The 17,813-nt window shown below is 37.3% G+C and overlaps 1 protein-coding gene across 1 annotated transcript; it reads left to right on the plus strand.

The window, feature by feature from the left end:
* Window positions 1-914: 914 nt before the first annotated feature.
* On the plus strand, window positions 915-15,702 carry scamp2 (secretory carrier membrane protein 2). The gene is made up of 9 exons (XM_086299395.1): window positions 915-1,073; window positions 7,970-8,047; window positions 8,323-8,388; window positions 9,937-10,048; window positions 10,609-10,737; window positions 10,989-11,148; window positions 11,632-11,733; window positions 13,042-13,159; window positions 13,906-15,702. The coding sequence occupies exons 1-9, from the start codon at window positions 1,017-1,019 to the stop codon at window positions 14,053-14,055; spliced, it is 972 nt and encodes a 323-aa protein (XP_086155521.1). The 5' UTR covers window positions 915-1,016; the 3' UTR covers window positions 14,056-15,702.
* Window positions 15,703-17,813: the final 2,111 nt, after the last annotated feature.

The raw sequence follows: 17,813 nt of genomic DNA on the forward strand, positions 1-17,813 counted from the left end.
GTTGTTGTTGTTGTCATTATTAGTTTAGTAATCAGTTTGTTGGGTAAATAAGATTGTGGGGGTTTTTAATAACAAAAACTCAAATAACATCTACAATATAAGCCATGGACTCATATCAACATCGTTATGCTCAATGCAATGCTCAGGATTTTCTTCAAGTCTGTTGTGGCCAGAGCTATCCTCTACACTGTTGCATGCTGGGGCAGCAGGTTGAGGGGCTGCTGATGCCAACAGACTCAATACACCGATCTGCAAGGCCAGCAATGTTGTGGGGATGGAGGTGGACTCTCTTAAGGTGGTGTCGGAGAGGCGAATGTTGTCCAAGATAAAGACAATGTTGGATAATTCCTCCCACCCACTCCATGACATGCTGGCTAGCCACAGGAGCACGTTCAGTGAGAGACTGAGATTACCAAAAAGCACCACTGAACGACACAGGAAATCATTCTTGTCTGTGGCCATCTCCCTGTACAACTCATCCACCTAACACACTGTATACTGCAATAGCTACATCCTTTTTGCACATGCTCTTCTTTCTTATTCAGATATTTAGTCGTAAGTGACTTATATGTATGTATATATTGTGCTATTTCTTACTTCTTGTTTTGTCTATTTTTGTTACTGTTTGTACTGGAGCACTGTAACCAACATAATTTCCCCTAGGGATCAATGAAGTATTCTGATTCTGGTTAACAATTGCACAATATAGTGAAGTAAGATAGAAACAAGGTTAACATGTAGGTAAAGAAAATAAATAATAATAATAAAAATGATAAGACATAACAACTGGAATTTGCTTTTAATCTCAAACGGCGCCGAGAGGGGTTGCAGGTGGCGCGCTTTGATTACCTGCGCATCATTTGACGCACACGTCATCGTCCAACTGGCTCAGTGCGCATGCGCTTTAAACTTTATTCGAGGAAGTGGTAGGACAGGCACCAGAAGCGATAGGGAAGAGTTTGTTGTTAACTCCACCTTCAGAGAAGACAAAAAGAACACCTCGCAACATTTTCAAAATGTCGGAATTTGATACCAACCCGTTCGCAGATACTGCCAGCGAAAACCCTTTCAATGTAAGTACGAGGACTGAGATTATAAGGCGCAGTCGGTGACATATCAAACGGCGGCAGTTAAACGGTAGCCAGCACGCCAGGAAACTTGTTGGGTGGATGTCGGGGCGGGAACCTACGTCTTTGAGGATTGCAACCATTTGGCAGGAAGTGTGACTGACAGTTTTTTAACCAATCACGTGGCTTGTAAAACGGCTGCATATCCTGTGAGTTTAGTTGCAGGAAGTTAAACTTGAAATGTGTGTCAGATATATTTTTTAAGCCACAGTACCTATTTTCTGCTTCCTTCGGAAGATAATGTACATTATTGTGTGTATTTCTAATGTCTTAGACGTGATTTGTGATAGTTCTGGTGGTTTGTAATGTGACGTTTATCGAAACTGTTGGTTTTCTCTCTACAAAGAGCTTCTAGCACACAGGATGTCTGATAGTAGGCCAGTTGTTTGTGGAAATAGGAACGTCCTCCCTTCACTTTAAAATATTAAAAAGGGCGAGCGACAAACTAAGGTCTTTCTTTATATGCACTGAAATAATATTTAGTTATATGAACAGATTTATAGTAGGAAAGCCTACTGGGAATGTTCTTATCCTCATGTTCCCATACATTTTTCTCTGGATAAATGTTCAGAAATAGTGAGAGTAAGAGTGTTTAGTTGCTATATCTTTATAGATTTTCTTTTGTTCCCTTGCACTAAAATGGGTTAATAACTGAAACAAGCCCAGAATTTCACATTTGGTCATTAATGTTTCTGTTGGCTTTTTCACAAAGACGTGTTGAAGCTTTGAGGGGTATACTGTAAACACAGCCAGGTTTTCTTAGTGTTAGCAGGCTTGACAAAACCTAAAACCCTAGTCTGAGGTAATGGGGATCACAGTGGTGGTTACTGCTCCGGACAAGGCTATGTGTTCAGTCTAAGTTACCAAGGTAATTTGGCCAGTTATGAAGAGAGCCACTTTTGAGACACAAGAAACTGTCACGTTAGGTTTGACAAGCTCACTGACCCATTAATTGTACTTTGTAGTACACTCAGGAGCTAGAATTATTTGCCATTCATAAAGGAAGTGGTTTGACTTTTGGCTGCTTCAGTCTGCATGGAAAAGTGTCCTTGGGCAATTTTACCTCCATTATTGCCTAGTCCTCATCTGAAATTGAGAATGAAAGAAAGTAACAGAAGTCATAGAAAAAGACAAGTAGAATAAAGTACAATGTGAATATGTGTGTGAAAAGGAAGATGTGGCTTTTAGTCTTTAAGTGCTTTGAGTACTCAGTAAGAGTAGACAACCCCTTTAAATGCACCAGTCTGTGATTTAATATTATGCCAGCCAAGAAAAAGGATGAAAATGAAATAAATGGCTGACACAGAGGCAGCAGCAGTTAGGGAGACTCTGACATTGATTAATCCCTAATGTAAGTTACTCTTTAAAAACCTAGTTTTTGTCACTGTGTCTCATACTCCTTTAACACAGTATTTAACACACAGAAGTTTCAAACCCAACAATGGAAGAGCACCAATTTAAAAATGTTAACCATCATCTTTTGCTTGTTATTTTTTTATCCATATATATGTGTATATATAAGAATGCATGATTTATTGTACATGTGTATGTACATGCAGGGAAACAGTCCTTTTATATCAGGTTTTCTCTTTCTCTTTCACGGAAACCTTTGAAGTCTGTCAGGAATTATCTCACACTCCACAAGTTTTCTTTTTTTTCTCTAGGACATGAGCTAGATATGTTAGCCTAGTTTCTGCAGTAGTAAAGAACCTGTTTATGTTTTCCATCTTTCCTTCTTATTATGCAATATGAAATTCATAAAGTAAAAAAAACAAAATTAAACCTGTCATAACTCTCCTTATTTAACAGTTTTTGAAATGAAGTGTAACATTTTAGTAACAGTGGCCATTCTTGAAAATGTAGAATTAGATAAAATGCAACATAAAAGGTGAATAGAAACTTAGCAGATTAATCACAATGGCTTGATCATGATGTCAGATTTGAATAACCGCATAGATAAGTGGGTGTTTGCATCTGTTAACACACACGTGCTGTTGTTAGGGTTTTTCAGTTCTACCAAATGTTAAGAAATCCATCTTATTGCAGAGAGAGCAACAGTTTATAGGAGCATTCAGAGTCCAAGGTTCAACCAGGCCTCACATTTAGTGTGACATATTTAACAGTAAATTGCTCTTATCACACTCCAAATCAAAACCAATGACCTGTGGGTACTATTCTGTGTAAGATTTAAGTGGCATTATGCTTTTACAGTATTGCAGAATGGAACTTTTGTTATCTCAAGTGTTCAATAGGTGTGACGTCAGTGGAGACTTCTGTTTGTTTGGTGGGTGGACTGGATAAATACCCTAGTAGCAGCTGGAGTATAATATGTACTCTGAAAAGCAGTTCTATTCATAAAAGCTCGCTGTCTGTGGTCACATTAAATATTTAACATGTTACCAACCTTTGAAAGAATATTAAAAATGTTAAAATGTGCATGTTTGTGGACTGCAGACTGCACTATGCTGCTTTTTCCCCCTGTAGGCCTTTCTGAGCATGTGCTTCTATCATTTGTAGCACTGTGGTATCTAAATTATTATTTTTGGGCCTTTGCTGGACAGATGCAGTGAAGATGTTTACGGGTGGGAATGTTTACAGGTGTGTCACTTTCCTATGGTTAGGAAAGCAGGTAGAGAAAGGGGAATACATGCAGCAAAAGGTCGCGGGTTGGAGACGGACCCATGCCATACTGCTTTTGGTCACCTGTTCACCCAGTGAGCTAAACCTGCACCCCATGGCTGTGGTATCTAATGTAAAATGTAGTAGTATCCAGCTGCTGTTTTGAAATGGCCACACCTAGGGAATCAGCAGTTATGAGAGCATGTCCGGTTTCCTTGTACAGAGACGTTAAAGTCACTGTATTATTTTTGTATTAAAATATGCCATGTTTACATGTCATCTATATACTTTATGCAGTTTTCCATATATCGGCATATATGGAAAACTGCATCTTTGTATGTCTGTCTATTGTTTTGAAGATGCTGTCCTCTTGTTTGAGGCTTGTCCCAGCTCGGTTTTCATTTCAGAGACTGTGTAAGTTTGCTGTCATCAGTTACTTTATTCACTGCTGTCGGTTTGTCTCTCTAAAGGATGTATAATAAGCCACTCCTCGCTGTTTACTAAGCATATGTTTTTTTTACCTGTGCAATTAGGTAAAGACGTTTTGAACGAGAGCCTTTGAATATCTTTGCAGGCAACAAGGAGTTGTTTCGTAAAATGTATCATGGGTCATTTAAGTTGGGTTTAGAGGTTAATTCCATTCACCCTTTTCCCTTTATATTGCTAGCTGTTGATCATCTCACTCAGACGTCTCTATGTTGCCGTCTGGGAATGTTTACAGGTGTGTCACAAGCACATATTAACAAGCAGGCGAGCTCTTATCACACTGTTGGTGAGTGACGTGTCACGTAGTCATGTGAAGTACTCGTTCTGTCAACCTTTTAAAGGAAGGACTGATTTGTCCCAGATTATTGAAGTGATTCTGGAAGTTGTTACTGTGTCATAGTTTTTGTTTTTGATCACCCACCGAGTTCACACAAACTTGCAGATGCAGCATTTCTCAGGACTGCATTGTACACCATCATTTCCAAATAAAAGCTTAGTTGTTACAATATGTTCTAGTGTAAATATTAGATATTGGTGTGTGTGTGTGTATATATATACATACATATACATACATATACATATATATATATATATATATATATATATATATATATATATATATATGTATATGTATGTATATGTATGTATATGTATGTATATATATATATGTATATATGTATGTATATATATGTATGTATATATATATATGTATATATATATGTATATATATATGTATATATATATATGTATATATATATATATATGTATATATATATATATATGTATATATATATGTATATATATATATATGTATATATATATATATATGTATGTATATGTATGTATATATATGTATGTATATGTATGTATATATATATATGTATATATGTATGTATATATATATATATGTATATATGTATGTATATATATATATGTATATATATATGTATGTATATATATATATGTATATATATATATATATATATGTGTATATATATATATATGTATATATATATATGTATATGTATATGTGTTTAGATGTTTCTTTTTATGTGCCAGTCTGGGATTATCTCTGAGACCTTGTCAGAGTAATTTACAGCATAGTTTCAGGTTCTTCCAGAACATCACAGGTTGTTGAGTTACATTCAAACCTTTTATAAGGAATGTTTTAATGAGGACAAGGTATGAGTCTACATATGCACAAGTTACATTTTACAACATAGTAGCAACCACCACACCCTATCAGTAAATTGTTTATTTCATATATGTATATGACAGTGGTTATAGCTACTGTTGCATAACCCTCTGCTTTCTGAATTTTAAATATTGCCGTTGTGGCTGCTGCCATGTTGGTATGTTGCTGAAATCGAGACCTGAAGTAAACAAAGGTCATTGGGAGGGTTGCAAACACAATATGTAATAATCTGTGCCAAATCAAATATGCATATCCTTCCACTGTAACTCACATTTTGAGTAAACCTCAAGTGGCCATCAGAAGAACTGCAGTTTTTGGAACTTGTTCAGCTGCTTCAATTTTCAGTCCCAGAGGGCTTAACAAACTGAGCCTTAGGAAGCCATTATTTCCATTGTCAACTGTCAACTAATTCGCTGCTGCTAGACTTCACGAAGAAAAGAACTGACTAGGGCTCCAAATACAAGGAGTGTTTGACTCCACTGCCCAGCCCTCTGAAGAATCCAGATATCAAAGGGATATTCATAGAAATCAAGGCTCAGATACTTTCCCTACTGAAAGACGTGAAGAGCAGGCCAGAGGTTGCACCACCATCAGAAACAAGCTGGTTCAGCCTATGTCGTGTGGTGTGTCTGCTCAAGACATGGCCATGGAGCAGACAGTATGGAGTTTCTGTTCATCCTCTGTAAAGAAACCATGAACCTCTTCTGACTAGGACACAGGAAAAGAATACAAACCTGCTAACTCAGTTTTGTGATAGCCCCTTCACTGGTTATGTAGGTTATAGTTATTGAACCTTTTGGAGGAAAAAAAATCTCTCCAATCTACCTGAAGACATCTCTGATTCAGACTCTGACTACTGCTGCTGAACAACTAGGCCAAGTTTTCCAGACTGAGCCTACGGGCCCCACCCCCGACACATCTTGAGCTGTGTCCCATTTTAAGACCTGGATTTTTTTTTTCAAAGCTGGTATTTGTAGCTGGGCTGAATTTGAGCCTTTATTCTGAGCGAACTGCTGAGTGTAAAGGTGTGTCTAAAAACTTCAGGTACTGGATCAGAGAATCTCATCGTCGTCGGGGGCTATAGATTGGAGATGAGAAAAAAATCAGAAATAATTGTGTCAGGTGTAGCTGGGACAAGTGGTAGCAATTAAGTTAAACAGAAGCTGAAGCTGTGTCAGGAAGATGGAGAACAATAAAATATTTGTGTAAGTTTAATTGAGACTGTAATTTTTCTTTGCAGGGTCTCTTTGGTTGTCCTTACCGATATTGACTGACAACCACTTAAATACAAATACAAAAGGACAATTTGCAATTAAGCTGTTGGCACATCCTAGAAATCTTACCGTCTTCCTTTCAAATAGGACAGACCCTTGTTGAATTACATCACGACACATGCGTGTTACCGGTACATCACAGGAGGCTCCAGAGACCCTGTTGGGCTGAAGTGGCGTCATGTATGGCAGGAATTCACAGTTACTGTTGTAGTTTTGGTGTGAATAAAAATTTCCTGGTACCTTTTTACCCCCCTCATATTTGTTTTTGCATGCCAATATAAAGTGCATCATTAAAATTTTTGGTCATGTGTTGGGATGCCACAAGCTGCCAAAATAGTGTCATCATCCAGTGCAGATGTCAAAACATGCTTTCTAGTTTTTTATTTTAGATTTAGGTTGTGCTTTACAGTTTTAATTCCTTAATAAAAAGGTTTATTGGAGGAAGAAAACTGTATGTGAATATAATGTTTTTAAGCCTTTAAAAGGTCTCCAAAAGGTCTTAAAAGGCTTTGAGAGAAATCTATAATTGCGTGCATGTGTGTAAAATGTACTGAACTGCATTGATGGAATTTATCAGGTCCTGACTTTCTTTTCTCAGACGTGTCAAAATAAGCAGTGCCTTCTCATATTATAGAGTGGTTAAATCAATAGTGAGCTCACTAGAGTCATTTAATGATTACCAGTGCTTCTCCAGGGGTAATATTACCAGGAACCTCAGAGGTTATTGCTGGATGTTATTGTACTTTACTTTATGACTTTGGCAAAGCATGATACGAGATTTCATAATCTCGGCTTTTTTCTTTTTGAGGGTTGCTTTCAGTGTTTCAGGAAATGGTAAAGCTTATAACAAAGAGTTCTTCTGGAGAGAAAATGAACAGCACTAAATGAATTTCTTCTTTGTAGATTTTAAGTCTAAATAAACTTGATATTCTTTATTTATTTATATTTATAAATATATATTTATTTTATTTTATATTTATTTATATTCTTGCAAAACTGTTCAGTTAAGCCATGTCAGTTAAGCCATGTAAATGCACTTACCTCTAATAGCAGCTCACCAAACCTGGTACAAGAGGCCTCTTTTTCATTACTGCATAGCACCTACACTTATTTCTGCAGCTTTTAGCTCAAAGATAAGAAATACTTCCAAGCTGTCATCATAGACAGAAATTGGATCAAAATGTATTTGTAGATTTTCAGGTAACTCATTATTATAAGTTGATAAAGATGCGCACGTGTTTTTATTATTATTTTTATTGTTTTTCCAGGATCCCTCTGTCACTCAGGTGACAAAATCCAACATCGAACCAGTTGACCAGTACAACCCTTTCTCTGCTCAACCCAGTGTAAGACATCTGGAAGCTACATTTTCTACTCATTTTGTTGGTTTTGAAACCATTTGATGGTGTCTTATCTGCACATTTCCTCATTATTTCGTTTTCCTGTCAAAATATTGTATCTTTTGTTTTTTCTCACCATCTTTCAGTTCACCATTTCAATTTTTTGGTCTTGGCCTGCTTATGTCGCCATTCCCTTTATCTTCTTAGCCTTGTTTTCCTGGTATTCCTTCTCTTTTACTGGTTGCATTTGAATCTTTTATTTGCTTATTGTTGTTTTTTAGGATGGACTAGCAGCTCACACCACATCTCCTGCTGTGCTACAGCCATCTACAGAGCCCAGTCCACAGGTGAGAATTTATACCAAACCCACCACTTCTCTGATTAAAAAAAATATTTTTATGAAGGTGAATGAGCAGGTGTGGGTGAGATTTTATAACAATCTAGCATTATTATTGCACAATTATGTGACCTCACTCTGTTTTTTCAGTTGATGGATGGTGGGAATTATGAGATTGAGATACATCGAAGCCCTGATTGACAACAAAGAGCAGAATAAGACTCAGTTGCAGTTTACTGAAGCTGTAAGACGGCCCCAGTCTGTCAGGAGAGGTTGGCTAATGCTAACATTGTGCAAAGCAAGCTAAAAATACATCTGGTAGTAAAACATTTTTGAGAGCAACTCAAACCTACTGTAGAAGACCACTACATCTAAGCCAAGATGAGCAAGACCATTTATTGAAATTCAATAAATACATTTAAAAAATTTCAGTTCTTATCCTAGGTCTAGATATTACAGATGGGCTCTTAATCACATATTCCTACTGCAGCACATTTAGAAGAACTCATAATAACTACGATGACAATTGGATGTTATTTAGTGACAGTGTGAATGGAGGTGTGCATTTTGTCTTGCCCTCTGCTGTGCTCTGGGTACTAAAAGTTTGGAAACCACTAAGAAAGAGTATTTTCTTAAGTTCCAATTCTACTTATCCTGCCTGTTTAATTAACAGTTATTTTTTCACACAGATGCTGTAGCCGTTTCTTTTACTCAAAGCCATTTAGTTGCTACATCGAACTAAATGTCCAAACCTTATTTTGCCAAAAAGATCACAAAACTGAGCTTTTAATTAGGGGTGGGTTTTTATAATCGATTTATCGATTAAAATCGATTCTGGCTTGGATAACGTGAAATCGATTCATTAAAATTGTGAATCGTTTTTTTAATATAAATTTATTTTGCCCGAAATGCCAGAATCTCAGGTGAAAAATCACAAAATTTCAATAACCACCAAACAGCTAAGACAGTAAATGAGAGCAGGTACACGGATTCAGCACAAAGACGTTCTAAAATGTTTAGAAATTGCATTTTTTAGCAACACGTGGCTCATTTTAGAATTCTAAAATAACTGGATGTGTCTAAAGGGCAATCTGTCCCTTCAGACTCTCAGTATGGTCCTTACGTCAGGATGTGTGGTTGCTACACAAACATCTACTCACTTTACACATTATTATAATGAAGCTCTTTGTTCTGTCCTATAAATATTCATGAATAGCAAAACAGATCACCTGCATCCTACCTCTTCCTGGCAAGTCAGAGATCAGATATGATAACCATGAATATGTATTTCCTGTAATATGTCATTTAAAAGTCAAGTACACCCTTTTAGATGCCTGTGAAAACAGATGCAATTCAGAGTGTTTATTGAAGTGGCTCACAGCGACTGATTGCTGTCTTGGGTGTTAAAAACTGAAACTAGAAAGCTTATATGTGAAGTGAATCATTTCTGCACCGTTTCCTTGCTATCTGCATGAAATCGGAGTCTCCTGACAGTGGCTTAGGTAATTTTCTGTGCATCTAATGTGGTGGTTGAGTGAAGCGTTTCCTCCTTTTTCAGGTAACTGCTGCTGCAGCTCAGGCCAACCTGCTGAGGCAGCAGGAAGAGCTGGAGAGGAAAGCTGCCGAGCTGGACCGCAGAGAGCATGAGCTACAGAGCAGAGGCCCGACAGGTCATTAAAAACAAAACTCCTCAGCACAGCGCCCTGATAACAGACAATGATTTGCAACGTGGGCATTATGTACCAAAGACAAATATAAAACTACATCCTTGCACTCACTGGCTTTTTTTTTTTTTTTTTTTGGCTCTGATATTCATATCAATAGGTCTGCAAAGAGCTATAACAATAATATGAAGATCATTATCTGTTAATTATCAACTCTGGTGAATGACTGAATGTTTGGTGAAATGTGTCTTCATGTGCTGCATCTGCTGATGTAAACTTGCGGTGATAAGTTTTTAGTTTAGTTTAAAAAGCAGATGCTTAGATAGGTTTATGTAAACAGTGCAGTTATGTTCCAGAGGCACAGCAGTGACATTATCCAGCCTGCTTAGGTAGGAATGCTGCTGTACATTGACTCCCACACACTTGCGTAAATGACTCAGATGAATGTGTCAGTATTTTAAAAATAACCACCGGTTGCTTTTTGTTAAACTCTATTCGTGCTCATGATATATCTGCTGTCTTGTATTTATAGTTTGCCATGCTGATGTTATCTCTTGACTCGACAGGTAAAGAGAACAACTGGCCTCCACTTCCAAAGTTCTTCCCCATCAAACCATGTTTTTACCAGGACTTCTCAGAGGAAATCCCCCCAGAGTGCCAGAGAGTCTGCAAGATGATGTACTACCTCTGGATGTGTAAGCACATTACATTTTTAGGGGGGCGGACATTGGAAGTCTGAGAAGTAAAAACCTTTCAGGAAGGTTTGAAGCTCTGAATCGGTGTAAAAATGTACCCTAAAATCACTTCTTAACAACACCGGTTGGTGTGATGGGAAAAACACTCCAGCCAGTACTGTTTAGTTTTTGTTCTTCTTTGCTGTATACATACATGATACTGAAATTCTGACTAGAATACAATCACTGACTCTCTCTACTGTCGTCCTCAGTCAACTGTGTGACTCTGTTCCTCAACCTGCTGGCATGTTTGGCTTTCTTCACCACGGCTTCAAGCAATGGTGTGGACTTTGGTCTCTCCATTCTCTGGCTCATCCTCTTTGCTCCCTGCTCCTTCCTCTGCTGGTACCGACCCGTCTACAAGGCCTTCAGGTGAGTCCCCCCATCATGAAAGGTACTGTATGCATCATTTGACCCCGTGTGTGGGCAGTGATGTGTGTTTTTAAGAACTCTGCTTAAAAGGCATTTTTTCATCTGGATTTTACAGACGTGTACATTAATGCATTAGCTTTTGAAATGTTTGTTCCCAAATGTATTGTGTATAAATTTAACAAAAAACACTGTGAGTTTATTTTTAAGTTTCGATCAACTGCTGTGAACAAAAAGAAAAATGTCTGATAACTTTGATACTTTTTGTAACAACGATAATGCGTCTGCGCCAGATGTATTCGCTTTCCCTTCTAATTTTTGTGCTGTCACAGTGTGTATTTCACACATTACATTTATATTACAGCGTTGCCATGGTAAAGATTTGCACTTGCACATGTCACTTACATTCATATAACTGTACTCCTGATATAAATGTGTTTTCTAAGTCTGAAAGTTTAATGGATGGTTTTTTCCTCTTTTTTTCAGGACTGACAGCTCCTTCAGCTTCTTCTTGTTCTTCTTTGTGTTTTTTTGCCAAGTGGTAATCTTCATCATCCAGTCAATAGGCATACCCCACTGGGGCAACAGGTGAGTGTCATGTATGTCCTATTTTTCAATAAAAACTTTAGTTTTCCAGATGGCTTCTTCAAAAGTAAATATGTGGGCATTACGTTTATGGTTTTTAAGCATATACTTGAAATAATATGTTAAGGATATAATAGGATAGCTTTTTTTTTTATTACCCTCTGCAAATTTCAAATTATTTTTTTTTAAACTCTAATCTGTATTTAATTACATATCTCTATAAATAAAGCTTATATTAGTCCAGCATGTTATGGTAGATATATGCATTGCGTGAAAGTAAATCAGAGTCCTATTTCAATTTCAGTTTGTGCATCTTCATCACAAACCACAGACATTTTGGATATAAAGTCGTAACAGTTATTTCATATTCTGTTGGCGGCTTTAGTGAAATTTAGAAGTTTAAAAAACTATTTTTAAACACCAGAAATTGCAATAAGTATATTTTAAGTTCAAGTTCGAACAAATGTTATAATTTAACATATAATTTTGACAGAATAATTATGTTTATATTAATATTAATTCATAGTATGTATGAATCTCATAAGAGCTTATGAATAGATAATAAAATAACTGGTTTCGCGGGAGTATTCACGTTGTGATCGTGTCCCCCTGACTGACAAAGTGTTTTGTGTGCTTGTGATTTGTTGCGTTAAATAATCAGAACTATTACCGGTCATTTGGCCTGTCAGCTGCCGTCCTCTCTCTTTCCTTCATTTTCTGCAATCTTTCATCTCTCACGACAGAAACTTTCCATTCTTCAGCCTCTAGCCTGCTGCCTCTCTGTCTGCGGGTAACTCTGTAAGTTTCTGCTGCTTGCAGTCTGTTACCCCACCATTTCTTTGTTCTCTTTTCCCAATCTAAATGTGTTTCAGCTTAAACTGCATCAGAATACGGTGTCATAACCTCTGCTCTTTAACCAGTGATCCATTTTAAATACTAACCTGCTGTTTTTTACTTTGTGTTTGTTTGTTGTTGTTTTTTTTCCTATTTTTTTAACTTCTTAATATTACGATCAAATTAATTATAAATGTATTAAAGTCAAACAGAGTTTTAAAGGTAAAAAGAAGAATAAGAGCAACAGAAAATGAGGGCAGTGATGTTCATTTATTTCACGTTAATTATTTAACCAGTGGTTGGCATTTGTTTTTGTCCGGCTGCTTCCAAAACACATTCTTCTCTTCTCCTCAAATCGAATATAGCAGCGTACATGTGTTGTACGCTGTATGTTGTATGTTTCCTTCTGTTGAATACAATTTTAAGTTTCACTGATGCTGTTCATAAGATCACCTAAAACTCTGCTGTTTGTTGCAGTGGTTGGCTCTCTGCATTCACTATCATCAGTGAACACCGTGCAGTGGGAATCATCATGATCATAGTGGCCATCCTCTTCACTTTGTGCGCTGTGATGTCTGTCATTCTGCTCAAGATGGTAAGAGTTGCCTCACTTTTCTTTTCTTTTTTTCTTAATTTTCTTCAGAACACAGTTTTTATCTCTGGTTATTTTACTTGTTGACTCACTAATCAACAGTTGCTAGATGTCTGTGTAATGTTATGGTTGATTTTTGGTTAACACCAGTGCAAATCCTTCAAGTGCACCAATCACAATGAAATGGAATTCCAGCCATTCATTCATTCTTACATGTGTGTCCAGTTCAGGAGCCTATCCCAGCCCTATGCTTCTAATAGGGCAAGAAGCAAGGTAGATCCTGGACAGGTCACCATTGTGTCACAAGGCTAACACAGAGAGAAAGACCGTCATTCACACTCACATCTAAGGCATTTTTAGAAATACGACATGCTTATCTCTAGTCTGTGGGAAGAAACCAGTGTATCCAGAGAGAAACCCATCTGGCCAGCATGTTTGAACCAGGAACCCTCTTGTTGTGCTGCCTGCTAAATTCAATTTAGAAATAAAATAATAATTCCACTTCATTTTTGTAGCACCAGATCAAAATTGTCATTGCAAATTGCTTTATGTTAGAGAGAAGCCAAAATCAGTTGATCCCCTATGAGCCGTACTTGATGATTTTTAGTAGGAAGAGACCTCATGCAGTACCAGGCCGAAGCGGGATTTATTTTCCAGCAGAGGTACTGTAGCTCGTTTGGTGTCTCCTCCCATACAGGGATGACCTACCTGTTTAAACAGCAATTTTCTCACAATTTCTTCCTCCTCAGGTCCACAGCATGTACCGACGTACTGGGGCCAGTTTCCAGAAGGCGCAGCAGGAGTTCTCTCAGGGCGTCTTCACCAGTAAAACCTTCCAAACTGCTGCTGCTGGAACAGCTTCCTCTGCTGCCCAGGGAGCCTTCCAGGCAAACAACTAATGGTAGATTTAGCTAAACTGAGCTTGTTTAGCAGGTCAATGTCTGTACATTATCAGGTCTGGATAATTAATTAAACTAAAGCTGAACAAATGAGCCTTTTGAAGCCATCGGCCAGATTTCTGGAAATAAGAATTTGACCTCATAATGTACAGACCCTGAGCCAGGTTAAGCTCCTTCACCCTTCACCATCAGCATTTCCCTGTATCTCCTTTTGCTTGTCACTTTCAGTGTGTGCTATGCAGAGTTATATCGTCTGAAGTGGGTGTTTTTAAAAAAAAAACAAACAAACAAAAAAGCAAGCAGTGGAGGGAAAGTGCAAACTGGAGTGTAAAGCATGAAGTTGACTCAGTGCTATTTCAGCATTTCTTGTACATAAAATATAAATATTTTACATTTCATGTGGGTGCAGTGAGCTTGCGGTCCTCCACACTGATGGAATATCCTGTAATATAAATAAGATGAAGTGTTTGTCATTGATTGACATGTATTTTGTCTTGGAAGCATATCTCTTTGCTTTTGTTTGCTGCACGTTTTCAGTCTAATGAGGAAGAAATGGATCTGACAGATCGTGCTAATTGTAATCTGTGTGGCCTTAAAGTTTTGGATATTCTTTGGATGTTATTGCACAAAATGACTTAAACCTGGAGTAAGATGATCTTGGTAGTTAGCTCATGATTTCTACATAACCAAGTGCATCCACAGAGGAAACCACATCGCTCCACATCATTTCATGCTTGTACTCAGATTTTTTTTTTTTTAATCTAATTCGGCAGACTGAGGTTCTGATGTCCTTTTTTTTTTTTGTTTGTTTGTTTTTCTCCAGCCGAATATTCTTGCTGAACTGGTAATATTTACAAATGTTATCAGGATCACATTCATTTTTTTCTTATTTTTTAGCAGCTTCAGCTATGTCTTCTCACTACCTTGTTTAAGAGATGTTTCTAAGGAAACCAAACGAGTACTGAATATAAAAATGGAACATTTTTCTGATTAAAATAAGTAGATCAATATTTCATATAGATTCTTTAATGGACTGAGTCCATCCAAGCTAGAGTATTTTTTTAAATTTACTAACATTTAATGCAGGAGAAATGTTAGAAAATTTGCAATGATTTTTTTAAACGGTGTGAATATTTAACAACAATCAGAAAGTAAGTCGGGTATTCTGATTTCTGAGAAATCAGATATGTATCTGATTAGATGTTTGCCAAAGCAGTGTGAATATGATACATTTCATCCTCCTCAGAACACATCCAGTTTCAGTAAACAGCTGCGGTATTTTCATTTCTTCTTGGAAATAGTGGAACATCTTCCTTGTATTCCTGTAACTTGTCCACTGAGCTCTAAATTATTTGTGTGCTGGTGTATATTTTCTACCTGATTTCATGTATTAAAAAACATGTGTGTGTGCGTGTTTATTGATTGTACTGTTTCAAAGCATCAGCTTGGATGTAACATGTTCCTAAATGACAAGTGCAAATTTGAATGTTTTTTTATGACGTTCCTGCACCGCATAACAGTCTGATTGGAGGTTTGAGCTTATTTACACATGTATAGTAAATATGGTTTTAAATTCACACATTTCTGAATGCAGATCTGGATTTTGTATTTTAGCGTCTATTAAAATTTCTTTGCTTTAATTTAAAACTGTTTTCCTTACTTTCCTTTTTTTAGTTTTACAGAACATTAGCGATTGAGCAATATGGAGACACAGTTGAGAAGGTTTGGACGTGTACGGAGGGTGGATGGTGGATATGAACAAAAGAATTTCCTGCATCTGGACGCAATAAAGTACATGTTATCTAAAAAGTAATCGGTTCACATTAGCATTAGCCCAACATCTGACATGATCAAAGGAGACATAATACCAGTGACGTGAAGACAATGGTACTGCATCAATATGAGTTTGAATATTATTAAAGCTTAAGTATTTTAATCCATAAATGTCACATACCTTTAAATTGGGTAACAATTTGAACTAGTATGATAGAACAAAGATAATGTTTTGCTTAGTGTTGCAAATCAAAAATTTGGGGGAAGAAAGTTGATATATTGATGCTTAGTTGCTACAATATGTAACAGAAATTTATCTGTATTGTGGACACCAGTGCTACCCCTCAGCCTCCTAGTAGATGCACCTTTGATATGAAAACTCATTCTCAATCTCATTCAGAAGATTTTCTGAAAGCTTGACCTCTGACCTTGACTTTGAGGTTGAGGTCACAGATTCAGACTTATCGGAGATGTCCGTGGCTAAACCTATGGCATCAATTTGAAACTCCTACACTGTCTGATTCTCAAGTTATCGCATTCACAAACTTGGGTGTCCATGCCAATAACCCATTAGCCTTTTATGGCTGAGGGGCAATGAGTGAACTAGAGCTGCAGGGATATCACATCGGATGCTTTAATCAGAGTTCTGAGGTGTTACCGGCATCCATCCATTTCTCAAATTGTTTACTGAGTTGTCCAACAGCAGCTGAGATAAGGTGAGAGGCAGGGTACACCTTGGAGAGGTCACCAGTCAATCACAGGACCATCACATAGAGGCAAATGACCACTCATGTTCACATTCATGCCTCAGAGCATGGCTGGGTATTGTCACAGATTTCTACAACCAATTCAGTTCTCTTTCACAATTTTATTCGACTCAATTCAATTTTAACTCAGCCAGAAATATTATAATTATGATCATTTATCTCGGAAATGTGCTGTAGAAAGAACCCTTTAAAGCTTGTAAATTAAATATATTAATTTTAAAATTAAGAACAGATCCTAAAGCAGTTACAATAATGCACTTTTTATTTAGCTTTTTATTTACTTCTGAGATTTGTGGTATTTCCACAGTATTTCAGCTCCATTTTGCACATCTTCCATATGCCTTTGCTTTTGTCCAGCTTTTCACTGGAGACAGTGAAGGCTTGGTGGCGCCTTCAGTGGAGTAGCCATGATGGTTCATGTGCAGCCAGGTTACTTCACTCCTGGGTGGCTACCTCTTTCATACTCGGAAAAATACTTTTATATTTAAAATTTGATTTCAGGAATTAATGAATCGATATAAGATTATTTAAATTAAAATCTTAATTAGCAAGCACATTTAACTAAATGCAACATACTGTAGACAACAGTGGTCTTTAATAGATCCCCCTCCTCGGTGGATGGAGAGGGAGACCTACGTGACCAGGTTGGGTCTGCAGTGATCCAGACAGTCTGTGGAGAGTCTGCGCTAAGACCATGACCGCTCTCCTTTGACCATCTGCCTGCCTGTCTGTGTGCTTTCTCCAGCCTCCATCTGGAGCTCAAAATAGCTGAAACTACTTTCCATCAAATAAAGCCATCGACAACGGGACCAGACAGCATGGCTGCCCGAGCAGACAGGCACTGTTAATGTTATTAAAGGTGGAGACAGAGATTCTCTTTATCAACGTCTGCAGCGCAAGGTGAAAGCTACAGAAGGAAACAGTAATCCACTAGGAACTGCTGTGCACATCCTGCAGCTATTCCAGTGTACTCTCAATGAAAAGAGTCAATTCAGCCAAGGTAGAAAAAATATTTGCACAACTATTAAAATATATGTACTTACAGTTAACTAAAAGCACTTTTAAGGCTTCTTAATTGATATTTTTCACAACTTGTTTCACAACATTTGAGTCACATATAAATTCTGCCAGTTTTAAAAAGTTCTCTGGGGTTGAGGTTGATGTGTGTAGAATAAAAAAGTAATCAGCTGTGTCACAGAGATGCAGTGTTTCAGCATC

Source organism: Aulonocara sp. 'chitande type north' Nkhata Bay, linkage group LG7 (genome assembly GCF_057382095.1).
Source record: "Aulonocara sp. 'chitande type north' Nkhata Bay isolate Kocher_YH1m ecotype deep benthic linkage group LG7, A_spYH_male_GT1.1, whole genome shotgun sequence".
Classification (NCBI taxonomy): Eukaryota; Metazoa; Chordata; class Actinopteri; order Cichliformes; family Cichlidae; genus Aulonocara; species Aulonocara sp. 'chitande type north' Nkhata Bay.